The following is a 17,443-nucleotide window of genomic DNA, read 5'->3' on the forward strand; positions in this document are numbered from 1 at the left end:
ACCCAATGCCTGTAGTAGACAGAACACTGAAGAGCACAGCACCAAAGTTGATAGCTACAGAAATAAGTAGCATCCAGCAGGTCTAGAGAACTTGAAATCTAATCTGACCTACATCAAATCTGTACTGAATTCATTGGATTCACTATGAATTTTAACATTCAGAAAGACCAAATTTTTCATCCTAGAAATTTACAAATCTACATCATAAAGGCAGAATCAGAGGGTTTAAACTGACATCTTCCAATCCAGATCATCTATAAGACTTTGCTTTCAAGTTGGATGTTCAGACGATCATTGAGTTCAGATGTCACAGATAAAATAAGCAAGCTGGTGGCTCTCTGTCTTCATGTTTAATACAGAAAAAGCTAGGAAAACTTCTAAAATGTACTGTTACAGATTTTCCCTATACATTTTAGTGAGCTTGCCATTCCAGCTGAGATAATTTCACTGAAGGCAGCTCATTATATTCCAAAAAAAGAAAAAAAAAAAGCAGGAAGACCAAAGAAAAGCAGAATGTGGAAGTCTCATCAGTAAAACAGGCCAGTTTCCTCTAAATAATTTTATTTCCAGAAGGCATAACAATAAAACCAGATGTTGGAAGTAGTCATAACCATTATCCCAGAGAAACCTTACAGATCCCTTCAAATAGCACTGATGAGTCTGTCATGCTCAGCAGTTGCAGAGATAAGGTCTGCTAACTTTTTCACCAACAGAAACTTCAGTAATTCTTATTAATACACAGGGAAAGTAATTAATGACAGCAAAAACAGAGTCGCTTCCTTACAATTGCCACTCTTGTATAACTGATCAAATGGGCAGCAGAAGCAAACCACAAAAACACTGAATCATTTAATGAGAGGAAAAGAGGATGAAAAAGGCTATACATTGTTGTGATTGAGTTAGTAAAACAAAAACCAGTTGGAAAAATGAAAGAAAAATTTCACTTTTCACCCCAGGTCTTTTAGTTTTAAAAGACTTGGTTTTGATATTGCCAACACAGCAGTCAAAGCAAGCTCATAATCAGGGGAAGGAGCACTGCCAGCTCAGCTGAAGCTCCATGGGAGCTCCCTACATTATCAACTGCCCCAAGAAACAAACTGCCACATCTCTCCTCTCTAATGATATTCCCTTTCTGACCTGTCCTAGGTAGGAACAGAAATGACAATGCTGAACTTTCTAACTTTACTTTCCCATGTTGAGGAGGTTTCCATCTTTGGCAGTCTGCAATCTGGGTAAGATGAGCAGAAAGACCAAGATATACACAATCCACCTATAACAACACACACTGGAACCCAAGGGTGTTCTAACAGGGACAAGGCAACAATGCCCTTGACAAACAGGGTCTGTGACCCCTGAGTGTCCCAGCTCAGACAGAAAATAAGACTGTTTGATGTGGATTATTTTGTTAGGTGTCCATTCCTATTTACACTGCAAGACAGCTCATATTAGGCATTGAGTACCTCAAACCTGTGTGACTGCTTACTCAAATGAAACCCCCAGTGCTTCCATATGGACCTCTGCCAAAGGAAAACACAACATTTGGCCACCAGCACCTGTGGTACAACCCAGACATGTCCATGCAAAGATCTTCTCAGTAGCATACAGTGTTACAAGCTGCTGCCTATTTTTTCAGGTACTCTACTCCAGTACTTTGCTGTATCTAGTTAAATGCCTTATGTCCAGAAAAGGTCCAAGAAAGATGTTCCACAAGCACTTTGAGTAGAAAGTTGTCATAACAGATCAGCAAATTGGTCAAACAAAGATGCAAACAGACACTAATCCTTCCCACACCAAAGAACTCTCAGTAGGAAAGGTCCTTTCACTTTCCTCATAACATGACTACTTGACAAATACAGATGTTCAGAATATAACTAGGGCACCTACACAATAACTAGTTTTTTTAAGTAAACTATGTCCCTCTTACAGACAGCAAAAGATATAATTAAAAAAAATCAAACTGATCTTGTAAAATTATAATAAAATACAAGATGAGGTAGGAGGGAAGTTGAAGTCAGAAAGTTTGCACTTCACATGTTCAATAGCTTCCAGAAGTCAAATTCCCTATCAGCTACACAGCTACAGAACACACCAGGTTTCACCCAACAACATGAAACCTCTAGGAATACTGTCTGTCCAACAGAACTGGAAATTTTTTGGTTAACCTTCCCCTTAAAGATTGCCTATGGATAAAATGTTTGTATAAAATTGTGTTCATAGTTATGTGCTGCACTCATCACCCAGCTTTGTGAAAGATTAGGCAGAAAAACCTTCCTCAGCAAGTTCTAGGAAATACAATACCTACTGAAAACGTCAAAACTTGACAAACATACAGTCTAAGTTTTAGGTAATTACCTATCAGTCTTAACCAAGTCTTCGTTTCACCTTTAATCTTCTCTGCTAATAAGCCAGACTTCTATGGAAATCACACACAATATTATTCCCCAGAAGTAACAGACTCTTGTACCAGTATTCTTGGTTACAGATGACCAAGCTCTAATTGGGACATTTTCCTACAGGATCTGACTATGGATTGAAGTCACTGGCAGCCACTTTTTAGGGACCAGTCCTCATTTTAGGGACCAGTCCTCATAACCTATGACCTCCCATGAGTGCTGCTGTGATAGCCCTTTTTCTAATACATTTTTTGGCCATAATACTACAAAGTTGGATTTGTTTGCATCATCCTCTAGTTTTTGCATGCCCTATACACAACCTCTAAATAACTGGGTGGCAATTTGCCATGTTAGTAACCCAGGGGGACAGAAGCAGCATGACCGGTACTGAGCCAGCTGTCCAAGGAAGTTCCAACAGCTTCTGCCCACACAACATCTGAGAGCAGCTCCAAGAACAATCAGTACCTTCCTTTCCCAAACTGTTAACAAATGGATCCTGTCCTGTGATTCATTCAGGTCCTTCAATTAATAATTTTTTTAATCATTTTCCGATCAAACATGGATCCCTTGCAATGAAGAAAATCATCTTCTGTGTGAGGCAGTCATCGAAATCTTCTTAAACACTGCTTTGGGGCAAAGGGGAAGGATTACATCAAATTTAGCTGGACTAAAAATGCCTCTGCTGGAGATTTTATTTTTACATTACGTTGGTGGGTATTCATTAAAGCCACATCAGCTGCTCATCGTGGGAGATTTAGAATATTTTGGTAACATATGAATAAAGTGTCATAGTAATTCAAAGCTCCAGGGCTGTTCAATAAGCACCTGTCAGGAAAAAATGTATTGTATCCAGTCAGTCAGCAGCCACCTAATTGATTACATGCACCTTTAAAATGCAACACTGGGTAATTACTTTGTTAAACAAAATTAAATAAGAGAGGCTGAAAATCTCTCTTTTCTTTCTTCCTGTGTAACTGTAGGCACATTTGTAAATCAGGCCTGGACCCTCACCTTCTTGCTAACATCTCCACACCTTGTAAGGTGTCTGGAGGAATGAAAAGATGCCCTAAAAATCTGAGGAGGATCCATTTGGTACAAATACTGCAGAAGGCAGCCACAGAGCTGTCTTGCAATGGCCAAAGGTGTACCAAGCTCCAACAAAAAGCAAGAGCATCAGATGGATCCTCAGCAAGCAGCAACTGTACACTCTCCACTCAGTCACAAAGCAGCCTGATAAAGTTTCCAGAATTAAAAAAGAGCATCCAGACTATCAACATCACACCTGGGGTCTTTCCAGACTGCAGGACTAGACTGTCACATAATCAGATATAGAGAGTACTGGTCTGCCCAATGATCAAAGATAGCCCTGACGGGCTCTTGGGCCTTTGCTGTGCTCAGGGTTTGGCATTCAACTGATGAATCTTGCTAGTGAAAAAAAGGAGTTCAACACACACCTGATAAACATCTCTCAAATAATAAGCATGCAGTTCAGTATAGATCACAAACCTTGCAATCAGAGATTCATTACTAAGTGTACAGATAATTAATCTGTTTACATATCTAGACTTCTGTCAAGACAGAATGTAAATTCTCTGGACTGTTTTCTAAATATCTCTTCAAGGAAAAACAAAAAAAGAGATCACACTAGTAGCCAGTTACAGCAGCTCTCTTCCAGCTAATAGCTGGGGAAAACAAGCCCTCCACAGCCATCACCCATTTGAGTCCTTTATTTAAAATACTACACTTCCTAAAAATATCTACAGGTACCTATATCTACATGACCTTCACATTCCCATCTTCTATTCTTTGGGGGGGGGGGGGGGGGTTATGAGACCTGATCAGGCAACTTTTAACAAATCAAAACCTCCAATTTGTTAATGGAGATATCAAAAGGACTATTGTGGTACAATTTTGAAAAATTAATGGACTCCCAAAATAAGTACAACAAGTAATAAACCATAAACCAACTCATTTTCTTTTCCTCTTCCAATTTATTTTGGGTGTACACATAATAGAATTATTTTTTTTTATTGTGAGAATATAATTTAATTCAGTTTCAAAAGATCACAGAATAATTCAGGTTGGAGGGGATCTCAGGAGTTCTCTAGTCTGACTGGATGCTCAGAGCTGGTCTGCTGAGAGATTAGACCAGATTGTGATAACTTGTATGGGTAAGTCAAGTTTATAAATTCCACTGCACTGGATTTTCATTGCATATTTTATAGATGACACCATAAAATATGTACAGCAGTCATATATCCATGATATATATGATAAGAACATCATGCTTTTAAGGAAATAAGGTATTGTTTTTAAAACTACAGTCCTGAAAAGATGATGTGAATATTGTCCTTGAGCAAACACCCCTTGCACACCCAGTTTACAAATTCCATTTGGATACTGGCTATTTTACATTTGTTTAAGAATCACTATGGCAAGTAAGAAAACTGGTCATTTTTCAGTCTTCTTCAAACCTCTACCATCTCCTATTAATTTCATGCTAACACATAAATATTTCAGCAGCCCTTTTAACCATATTGTTGAGCTGTTCATACATGAAGCAACTGGCTTCATTCACTCATCCTTCCTACAGAGACAAGGACAGACTACATTGATTGCATAACATCTATAGATTCTATCAGTGCTGTGGGAGTTGGTGTCCAACACTGTCACTGTGACTGTTTTTACCACATTACATTCTTTCTCTGTGCATCTGCCCCTTGTGTGTTTTCCTTGCTTGAAAATACCACAGTGCTTCAAGCATATCTCATGTTTAAGTTGGAAAGGCACAAGCAAAGGCAAGATGCCAAATTCAAGTAGCAAACTGTGAAGAGAAGGTTTCTCTAAAAGCTTTTAAATTGCACAGAAGCAGAATATTGCATACATAAAGTACAGCTGAAGCTGTGTAGCATTCTGCAATGCAGTAAATATGAATTACACAGACAAGAGGTTTCTTGGTAGAATCCCCAGTTTGGAAGTTTTGATCTAGTTGCCTGAAGTGTACAGATAATTAATCTGTTTACAAGCTGATGCTTTCAAAGGTTGAGTGAATTTCAATACCTGACACATGGTATGCATCTGGTAGACTCGACCTTTTCAAGCAATACAGTACATTCTGTGTAACAACATACTTGATAAGGAAAATTAGTTTATGGATGAATCACCAGAACTGTACATCTGTGTGTGCCTTAAACAGATCTGTACAAGCTTCTGCATGGGATAATAACTAAAGAACATTAAACAAATATTTTTTCCAAGGAACGTGTACATAGAGAGAAACAACAAACTGGAAAAGGGTAAAATACACAGGAATGAAAGTTAGAGGGCTCAAGGTAGCTTGGATAAATAAAGGCAAAGGAGTCTGCAAGTACATGAGCACAACTCTTGACAAAACACTTCTCCTGTCCAGGGAAATCAGATGAAATCATGTGGATGAGATTTTAATGGCAAGTACATCAAGCACAGAAGAGAAATGGAAAGACCTCAGGAAAAAGATCTTCTCTTACAAAAAACACCAAATACTCCCCAGAACACTCCACGTCCACTTCATGCACCTCAGTGAGGTCAGAGCTCCTGAAGGAGGGAAGAGATTGTGGTATGTGGCACAACAACCCACAAACACCAGAAGTGATAACTAACATGTGAAAGCATATTTATTCCTATATGCTTCTGAAAAAGAATCCTCAAAGATTGTGCTGAAATTAAAATTTAAAATAATAATTGAAAAAGAAAAGACAACAGAATAGTTGTTTGTGGACTTAATTTTTCCAGACAGAAATTTTTGTTTGACAAAAATTTGTTTGACAAGACTTAGGAGTTATACATATATATATATATATATTTTTATATATATATATATATTTATATACACACATAGTTTTAGATATGCAGAAAAATGTGTTCAATAGCAAAGCTTTAAGCATAAACACTGATTTTTGTGTTTCTGTTATTAGGTTTTTTTTCTGTTTGCTTCTTTTTTTTAAACACTCCAGTTAATTGAATGCAAACATGTATCATCACACAAGAATGACTTTTGTCTGCTATTCTGCTTGATTATTTAACTTACTTCTGCCTCACAACCATGAGAAAGACAATGTGAACTGAGCCTTATGTTTACTGCATTTACTAATTTTTAACAACTATTTTTTCATCATTTATTTTCACAAGCTTCACATCATCTAATGATCTAATAAGCAAAAGATCTAATCTTGTCCATCACATTTCCTTCCTGCAATTATCTTAACCTTTTAACAGCAATATAACCCTGTTGAACACTTATTAACTGCCTAACACTTACAGAAACTCCAAGTATTCCACAAATCCCAGCTCATCCTTCACCATTCTTGCAACCTATTCCTACTGTATGCCATCACCAAATCACAGACAATTTTCTGCAGTCTCATTTCTACACTTTTGTTCTGTTTGACAGAGTCATTCTGACTCAATACTTTACTTCATCTGCTGAAATCAAAAGGAAATAGGCTTTATTACAATGTCATCCAAATTCCTCCTTGAACATTGCAGTACATGCAACACCTTTCCATGAAATAGGACAAGGAATTTAATCCTCAGACATCAGGAAAAAAAGCTCAAGTTGAAAAACTTAAATGTGATGTGGAGGCTTGACAAAGTTTTCTAAGGCTGACAAGACTTAGAAATTTGTTTTGGATAAAATCTAAACGCTCCAGAAGTTAGTTTGCCATATGCAGACATGGAACCAAGTTAAATGTATAAGTTTAAAACTAAAATTTAGGGTTCCTTTCAATTCAAACAGCCATCTTTTAGTACTGTTAAATAAGAGAGGGCTGGAGTTAGCAATATAAACAAAAACATGAATAAACCAGAGCAGCAGGGGGAAACTGGGTACATGCAGCTTATAAATCTGTACAGTGACATTTCAGAATGAAAACCACTTTGCACCCTGCACACCCTCAGTGTCTGCAAGCTGCTCTCACACCAGCAGCAGTGGGTGTGAGACATGACAAGCTCCTACTTCACTGGGTGACTCTGGACTTCCTGTATTAACCTGGGAGCACTGGACGCAGACCAAAGGGGCCTTTGGTCGGGGAGATGCCACGGACGATGCAGTCGAACAGAAAGCTGATCTGCTCCCCTTCAGCACAAGAGAGGAAAAAAACACCAGCCCCTGCAAGAAAGCACAACATAAATATGTATGGTTTTCACCTGGAAACACTAGAAATATACTTAGCTGAAGCTATTTATATAATGTAGCAATCAAAAGAGTTTAAAGTGCAAGCCATGAAAATAAGTCAACAAGGTATTCTCCTGGGAATAGGACTAAAAAATTCAGGGAAAAGAAATAAAAAATTCAGGTCAGCACACACACACTATACCACAAACATACATATAAATTCAATAGCTGTCTAATAATTCATGCTAATTTTATGACATTCAGACAGTTAAAGTAGTGTCTTAGATTCATAGAATGGCTTGGGTTGGAAGGGACCTTAAGGATCATCTAGCTCCAATCCCCCCTGAATGTCAAAACAGACACCTTACCCTCAACAGCTGTCCAGGTCTTTTGTTCTTATTTACCCCTAAAATTTTGTAGGTCAAACATAACTATGCAGGAAGTGTCAGGGATACTTAAAGTGTCTTCAAAAGAATGAACCAAGTTAATTCTACTTTTAACCACTTTTAAGCAAGAGTAGCTTATTCTATGCCAACAAATTAGAATTTGGTTATATTGCTGGATTATAGTATAAATTTTCCTAGACTAAGTCCTATGTATCTATTATTAACAGAATGTAACACAACTCCACAAGTTGTCATCAGATCTTTACCCTTTGCTCTATTCTGATATTTGCTTTCCATTCATTAAGAATAGCCCCAAGCAAAATTAGAATGAGATTCACTAAATAAACAAACAAGTTATGAGCTCCATGACACATGGCTGCATGAACAACACAAAAGACTAGAAAGGCTCCACAGAACATTTTATATATTGTCAGTCCAAATATGAGCACATCAGGGAAAAAAAAAATTATTATCTTAAAACATCAGACAAAAGACCACCCCAGTAACCAGCAATTTCAGGGAAATAAAACTTCAATACCAGACAAAAAAGGAAATTAAATTAGTATATAGACCTAGAAGAAGTGCTGCCACTTCAGCAGAACCAAGCATACTAGCAAACTCCAATATAAAATCTTAGACTTGCAACAGGGTTTTGCACATTACTTTCCTTGTGACTCAAGCCCTAATTTGGACATGTTTGACTTCTGCATGTCTCTAGCCAATTCTGAGTTGCATATGTACTTTTTTTCAATTTTACTCAAAGAAGCAGAGCTGATCTTGACTAGAATGACTGCATCCCCATCACTTTCCAAACATTTGCCCTGTCATATCCAACAGGATACCCATATTTCACTTAAGAAATTTATACACTTTTGACAGCTTGACAAAGAGCTGTGTGATTCAAACAAAAAGGATAATATAAAGTGGATCACAACCCACAACACCTACTTGAGTAAATTAGGTATAACCAGCAAGCTGTAAACTAATCTCTCTAGGAAAAACATATTCTGGTCCACACTCCTGTCATTCCCAATTTATGTCACATCTAAGTCTCTCCCAGTTCTGCTTAAATCTGTTCAAGACAACATTGTTAGAGGCATCTTCATAACTTGATTTGTCACTCCAGCACATTTGCATCTCTTCAGATCTTACCTATCAAGAATTCTTCAGCCAAAGAAACATGAACACACCCTGGTTTCATGATCAGAGGCCATCTAGGAGACTGCAACACTAATCACACAGCCTAACAGATATGGAGGTTTCTGCTGGTGACTGGTTTCTGCTGGTTTCACTTGCAGTCTTGCCCCATCTCCCCTTCCCAGGAGATGCCAAAGTCAGAGAACATTGTATTAGGATAAAAAAAAATCCTGAGTGCAAAGTATTCAGGAATTATCTGAAATTCAGCTTTTTCTTTGAGCAGACTTCTCCTCCCTGAACAGAGCACAGAGAGTCTACAGGACACTGCACTCCATGCAGCATAAGCAAGCAGGATATAGACACAACATAGCAGAGGACATTCAGGTCTCAAGCACAGTGATACACTATGTGGCTTGGTACGTAGGATTCAGCAGAATCCTACACCTCCCTGTTGCCACTCAGGGCAAAAAAAAAAGATTCCTCAAATATTTCTGTACATAAGGAGTACATCTGGACCATTTTGTTCTTTTATCACCTTTGTCAAGAGTTACTTAAACACTCTACAAGACTTTGACTTCAATGGAAACAAAGAAAGTAAATGTGTGTGTGTAAGCTGGCTGCTTAACTCAAAGGATTTTATCTGCAAATAACTATCAGGCATTTGGAAATCCCAAAGCCAAATGTGAAGACCTTTATATAACCAGTGCAAAGAGTGTATGTCCATGTGCATGTGGATACAAATCCAACAGAAAAATACAATAATCTCTTTGTAGATTCTATTCTAAATTGCTGGCTGACTCTCACAGGAAACATTTTCTTTCTAGTTTTGGTAGGTAGAACTAGATTGCAAGGGAAGGAAGAAGTCTGAGGGTCCTTGCAAAAAACATCAAGTGAGATGAATGAGTAGGCAGGGCTTAACTAAAGCATACATAAAAGCAAGTGATTACATTTCTTTTCTACTTTCTTGAGAAAACTGACAAATTCACTACTGGAAATTACATATCTCAGTCCTGTGTTGGAACTGGTTTGGTGCACAGGCATTTAGAAGCCAAGGAATGTGTGGCATGCACAGTGTAATAGCATGCAGCTGTTCACCAGACTGAAGGGCTCACTCAGCTCTCTCCATGGGCTATGAGACTTGGGGAAAAGCAGCCTCCAACCACTTGCATGAGACTGAAACACTCAGCCAGTCCTCTGTGGCAATCAGCAGTAAAGCACTGAACAGTCCCTCAAACATTCAGGATAAGTTGCCAATTTCATAAAACTTCCAAGTACTACTTAATCTTGCCAATGTTGATTTTAACTGATCATATTAATAAAGCAAACCCATGGGCAAACACACTTTAAAAATGGACAATAGCTAAAAATTACTTCAATCTCTGTAGTGTGTGTGAAAGGAGGGAGGAAGAGTCAGTTCTTTCCCATTAATTAATCCTCCTAACAGACAACACTAGAGCCTGAAGCCTTTTTAGCTGCAGGACAGGCAGGAACCAGAGCAGCTCATTCCACAGCAATCAGCATGTACACCCCAACCCTGGCCTTGAGCAGCCTCCTTCTGCTCTTCCCTGTGGGGAAAATGACAGAGTATTCCTATTATTGCCAACTGAGATATGGGCATGACAACCAAAAATACATAAATAGAGATAATGTTGGTTGCCTGCAGTAGGCCTAAGTGGGAGAAAGCAAAGAACATCTGCATATAAAGAGACATAACAATCTATGCAACCCAGGATTTTTCAAAACATTCCAGATCTTGCCCCAGTTTAACCACCCCTACTACTTCTCAATTTCAAATAAATGCAGAAGGGGAAACAAGAAAGGAAAGAAGGAAGGAAGTACCAAATTTTATCAAAGCACCAAAAGGATCACAGAAATATTCCTGCTTATCCTGCAATTAGCCTTTGTTCTTTCAAAGGGCACTAAGGGTCCCACAAGTTCCCTTCTTCAAGGAGATGCTGTCAGAAAATATGAGGCAGCTTTAAACCAGGATGTGGCAGCTAATCCTGAAGCACTTGAACATTTGGAGAGCCTGAATTCTGATGGTGTTAATGTGCCCTTTTATTACCCTGCTTGAATTTTTTCACACTGACCTCCAAGTGAAGATTCTCCTGGCAACTGGTCATTTTAACTGGTGCACACTAATTGAGCTGGGAATTGGGAAAGTGAGAAGCTCCTTTTATCCAGCCTGTTCCTCCATATAAACCTCTCCACTGACTGCTAGGCCTAGACACCAGCTTTTTTGCAAACAGTGTGTGACTAAGCTTCAGCTAGAGAGAGAACAAAATTTTGGCCCAGAAAATAACTTATTTGCAGCTTTCAGAAGCAGAAAAAAATATTTTTAAATCTCTAGCAGTACCAATTGTGATGCTAAGAGTAAGAGGAGTTCAAAATGTAAATGTTCTTCTTCCTATTTGTGAATAAACTTGTGTTAACAATCTTGAAAATGCACCTAGATTTAATATTTGAAATCTCAGCATTATCTCAGATGGTTTCCCTCTTCCTGGACTGAGTACCAAAGCCTTTGGAGTTGAATTAAACCTGTACTAAGCAACAGAACATAATGAAGTGTTTTATCTTTATAAAAAATTTTGTGAGGAAGCATGAAACAGAAAACTAAAACAAATTCATATCCTTTTAGATCCCAGTTTTACCACAGATACACCCAAAAAAAGCTCTGTTCTAACTTTAAGGAGTAAAAAGTTTGAGGCTTCATGTCTTTTGTCATGGAGAGGCAATCAAACCACAAGATTACTGGTTCCTTTTAATGAGGTATTTATTACAGTGATATTTAAACCTAAAATTCACTAATCCTCTGCATTCAGAGCTCCACAGGATGAATGTGAGCAAAGATATGGTTTAATCTGTAGGAAAGTAACATTAATAATAGAGCCTGCATAATATTATATTACACTTACATGACAGGGTAATGGAGAGTGCTTTTGTTTAGGAATTAAAACAACTTCTGTAATAACATATCAGTTTTTTTTCCTGAACACTACTTGTTTGCCTCAAGAATTCCAGAGGACTGAGGTAAAAGCTGTCTGAAGAAAGATGGTCCTTCTCTTTACCAACACACTTCTGTCAAGAATAACCAGAGTTATATTTTTCTCTAGGTTCTATTTTGAAAAAGCCTTTTCTTATAGTGGCAATATTAAATCAAGCGTTTAGACTAAACACATATTTAAATGTTGTTATGCCTGTGGGTATGTTTGACTGCTTAGTTAAGGGCAACAACTCCTTTAACAAGATCAGCTTGAACCTGTAAAGAGTTTCCAGTTGTGGCAGGCAATTTTGTACCAAACTGACTGTGCTGTTCTTCTCTCTGAATGCACACGTGCAGGGGAAAGACAAATACCCTTTCATGGCAACTGAAAGGGCTCAGCTACCAACACACACATTTCTTAAGAATGGTCCACAAGGTAGTGGGACCTTTTCCAAGGCACTTTTCTTATTCTGTTCACTTGTAACCTTAAAAAATAATAATTTCATATTTTCAAAAGCATGCACACAAGGGAGCGACTGATGACCCCGTTTCTCACCAGAAACTAGGAAAAATTTAAGGGAGAAAAAAAAAAACAAACACCACAGATAATTCAGGTTCCATCACCTACAGTTCCTCATTTCACAGAATCATGGAGGCTGGAAAAGATTCTGACATAATCAAGTCCAACCTTTGACTGGACACCACCATGTCAACTAAGTGCCGTGTCCAGTCATTTCTTAAACACCTTCAAGGATGCTGATTTCACCACCTCTCCAGGGATCTCATTTCAATGCCTGACAACCCTTCCTGTGTAGAAATTCCTCTCAAAGCCCAACCTAAACCTCCTCTGGCACAGCCTGAGGCCACTTCCTCATCATATCCCTTGTTGCCTGGGAGAAGAGACCAATCCCCACCAGGCCACACCCTCCATCAGGTCAGAAAGATGGAATTTGGGTTTCCACTCCATAAAAGTAGAGCAACCAGAATTTACATGCAGAGCAATGTATGCAAGTCCCAGTAAGAATATATATGGATTTGGATCAACTCTGAAATCTTCTAATTTTTCAGTTTGTTTACCAAAAAAAAGTATGCAAGTCAAACAACTTCACATCCAAACTGGCAATCTGCATATCCATCTGTGCTCACAGGCCATCAATTCAGCATGGCTTCAAACTCTGCTTATGAAATTAGAACCTTATTAATAAAACCCTAATTATATGTTATTTTACCTGTGCATTTATTAACCATCCTTTTCAGATCTTGCCTACATTTTATCTGAAGTGAGAATTTGAGAAGTCCTAAACTGGCCATGGGAACAAGAGATTTATCTCCATAGAAAGGTGGATCTTAGCTACTAGGCTATGGAAACTAGCTTCAGCCTGCTTGCTTTCATAAGCAAATATCACATGGCTCCACCCCATAGTTACAAAGCTGCTAATAGGGAAGGGACCAGAGAGTTGTTCTAACTTTAAGGAGTAAAAAGTCCTCTATGGGATTTAGAAATTAGCATTTACAACATGAGAACACTGATGCTGCCTGTAACCTCAAAGCTCCATATAACCTTCCCCTCAGCAAACAACAAAATAATTAATCATAATTTAATAATCTGTACATTAAACCATTTTACCTTATCTCTTGCATAACACAAGCCATAAAATTCCATTACCTTATTTTTGCTCTGTATTCAGTTGCAGCTTTTGACTGAACATCTTCTAGAGAGCCACAGGGCAATTTTTAGCCAGGACTGCACTCGGTCACATTTCTCCTGCACAGCGGGGTTGAAGCCTGCAGAAATCTACTCAGAACAGGCCCTCTGATAAGAGGCTGCCTGTTTGACAAAGTAGCACAGCTGGTTCTGCAGTCTCCATTAGGAATGAGAGTGCATTTACAATTTCTGCAAAAGGCATTGAGCAGCATTTGGAGGACAATCCCATTTGTACTTACAGAAGCCGCACCTGGTGCCCCCTTCGAAGATGAATCCGTTCGGGACAGCCCCATAGCGCCGCAGATCCGAGAGCTTCCACTGCCCCATGACACTGGGAGGAAGGTCTTTCACCAGGACAAGGATGTCATTGCAGAAATGCAGGGTAGCAGGCCCACTCTCTAGTTTTGTGCCAGGGGCTACAAAGACTTGAAATCTATGAACTATCAAATAAGGAAAAAAAATTACTACAGAATATACAAGTGTTATGTAAGTGATTCTGTTCAGCTGTGGTACTTGGAGCAAACCCTACCCACACCATGAAACTCTGGCATAAAGATCTGTGTGGAGCCCAGACAGCCACATGTAAGTAGCTGTAAGGCCATTATTCTCTATTATGCCAGTTTAGGATTGGAAAAAATCCACCATATCTTGGCCTAATGCTACAAATGATTAAAGCTGCAATGCTACAATAATTTATCCTAAATCCTCCAGGCTAATCCCTATCTCAGATTAGTCAATCATCCAGCCCAGACTTCACTTACCTCTTCCATCCTTGCATCATTACATGGGTTGCTTTCTGTCTCCTCCTCTAACCTGTGTCTCTCCTTTCCCACATGCATACAGTAAAAATAAAATGGTGCTCAAAGAACCCAAAAGCCAAGGCTCAAAGAACTAAACAAATCTCTATCACTGACTCATCTGCAACCTTTAATAAACTGCTTCACTTCCTCCCTAGCAGTAAAAAGAGGAAAATTACATTTTTCCACCTTTGTGATTATTTCATGAGTTGGTGATGGTAGATGCCAAGACATTTTAAATAACTAGGAAACTAAGTGATTTATAAGTAACAAACACTTTTAGATGTCAGTTAATTTTTTTCATATTTCACATCCTGAATTTTAAAAGAGTGGAGAAAGAAAAAGAAACACCTATCTCGTTCAAGTTTAAAAAATCTAGGTTCAAATCCCAATTCCAGTTTCATCTATATTGCAGTATCCTTACCTAAAGCAGTTTTTATAGGCTGGTCTTCCATTTTCTCTTCCAAGGCTATTGCATTCTGAATAATAAGTTATTGGGATCACTCAAATCTCAGTGTTTCAAAGGGAACAATTTAAGTGAGCAAGCATATAATTCTCAAACAATTGTTTTGACCTCCACTACTGTTCTAGTTTCTTTCATATTGTGATTAGACATAAAAAAAACCAACCAACAAACAAAATAAAAACAATAAACCCACAACAAATTTGTCAAAAACAAACAACATCTGTCTTGGTAGAGAGAAGCATCGAGACTTATATTTCCCGAAGGAGGTTTTTGATGGTGTTTATCAAGAAGCAACATAGATTTAGTTTTTGGTTATGCATCAAAGATCACACAAACAGCTCCCTGCCTATGAAATCTACTGGGTAACTTCCAGGTACTCTCAGTTCTTGCATCAACTCTTCCCTGTTTCTTGCCCATGCCACTTCAAACATCACAAATTTCATCTGGGTCTGAGTCTTGCTTCTCATCTATCTGCTTGCTGTAATCTTAGTCACGATCCGAGCTGTAAGCCAACTCCTCATCTATGGCATGCATTTGCTAAGTTCCCTGAGGCTCCAGCAGAATTAGCCACAAAGTCATTCGAGTGAAATGTGCAAGGAGACAGAGATAGATCTAACTAACCACAGCTCTGCTTACAGCTCTGCCAGCAGCACTGCTAGGGAGCAAATCAATAGTCACACCATGTCCCCTTTTGGGCACGCAGTTGTTACGCAATCTGCTTAAACATCAGCTATCAAAAAGACAGCAAAACCATCATGATCAATACTGCTCAGAAAGCAATCTTTAATGCCACTTGTACTCCTCTACCCAGAATTTTGCTGGCAATTAAACCATGGGAGAAGCAGCATCAAGACTCTTTCTGCTTCATAATTGAGGAATGAAGCCCACTCTTCACACTATCGGTTGCAAGTTACAACAGCTGCTGAAAACAAAGAGCTCCAGCCCAAGTTCTAGACCACTGTCAAAATACAGCATACCCAACTCTGAACAAAGCCAAAGTAAAAGGAAAAGCATATTTGAAAATAAAACTTTTCCCATACACTGCCTTCGTGATACATTGGAATTTTTTTCAAAATTCTTCCCAGCCTTTGGCTTAACTCTATAAAAAAATTGTGAAGACATAGAGCTGAGTACATCCCTGAACAAAAGGTAATACTTAAATCCATGACTTTCTTCAGCCCATCTTTTCTTTTTCACAGCTATGCACTGACCTGCAGTACACTAACTTCTCAAAATGAGTTGTGAGCCCAAGCACATTCCAGGAATCACATCCACCTCATCTGCTAAAAACTGAGAGAAAACACTGGGAACTCCAGTGTGAACGCCTCCATTCTGTGGTCCTCATTCAAGAACAGTGTCAGCTCCTTTCACTTTTTTTTTTTGCTTCCCAGACTCTGAGGTCATCTCTCCCTAGCCTATTTTTATCATCCAGCCACCTTATTTTCAAGGCACACAAAGGCATCCTTACTACACTTTAAGAAAAAACACCAATCACCATCTTCCGTACATCTTCTCTCTTTTCTATTCCTCTATACTCAAACTAGACTCCCTTTGACTTTGTTCTCCTAACTGAACATGCACTGAAAGACAAAATTCTGAAAAAAAATTCAATGCTGGTTTATTCTCCTGCCCCTAAGATTTTTTGAAATTAACTTTAAAAAATTATTACCAGTTCAACCAATTACACTTGTTTTCTTACTTCTGCATTTCTTCACTTCCACACACACAAACTCTCCCACTTCACCTTTACTCCATGGCTGCACATGTCATAATCCAGTAGGCTCTATTCCTACCTCATTCACAGCTTTCCTTGAAAAAAACTCTTCACTGCTTTTGCATGTCCTCCATCCCCAACCTTAACCCTCACACCCAGACTGAGATTACTCCAGCACTACATCAGTGCAAGATCATAAAAAACAGATCTACTCTGTTGTATTCAAGTACTCCTCCAGCTTTTAGGATAAGTCAATGCTATATATAGATCCCAAACCTAGTTCAAACAAACAAACAAACAAAAAAAACCCCAGTACTGGAAGACTGTAGAGCTGTATCATCAAAGTGCACCAACCACTCCAGCTACTCATGCTTGTATTGTTCAGCAACGCCTCTAACCTTTCCTGTTATGCAAGGCTTTATATTTGATAGCCCTGAGAGGTACATCCACACATCTCACTTCTTATAGTCCTACAGATTTTTACTGTAAAATTCCCAGGGCGTCTTCTTTCTGCATATGTACTGCAAAGGAACGAGCCACAAACCCAACAGATGGCAGAGCATATGTAACAAATGATAAAGATTGCTAATGTGTGTCTCCCACACACCTACCCTCCTTCCCTAGTTATGACTAAACAAACATAAGACAGATACTATGGATTACCAACATTATCACTCTTTGTTCACCACAGTACATTTTAGAGCTGCTAA

At 38.6% G+C, this 17,443-nt stretch overlaps 1 protein-coding gene across 3 annotated transcripts in view; it reads right to left on the minus strand.

Annotated features, from left to right (window-relative positions):
- Positions 1–17,443, minus strand: part of DOK7 (docking protein 7) — a 59,933-nt gene that overhangs the window by 38,935 nt on the left and 3,555 nt on the right. For all 3 annotated transcript variants that reach the window (XM_077177766.1, XM_077177765.1, XM_054633716.2), the window contains 2 exons: positions 13,996–14,196; positions 7,420–7,539 (listed from right to left, as the gene is read on the minus strand). In XM_077177766.1, coding sequence (XP_077033881.1) covers positions 7,420–7,539; positions 13,996–14,196 — 321 coding nt within the window. The remainder of the gene's footprint in view (positions 1–7,419; positions 7,540–13,995; positions 14,197–17,443) is intronic.

This window comes from Agelaius phoeniceus, chromosome 4 (genome assembly GCF_051311805.1).
Source record: "Agelaius phoeniceus isolate bAgePho1 chromosome 4, bAgePho1.hap1, whole genome shotgun sequence".
Taxonomy (NCBI): Eukaryota; Metazoa; Chordata; class Aves; order Passeriformes; family Icteridae; genus Agelaius; species Agelaius phoeniceus.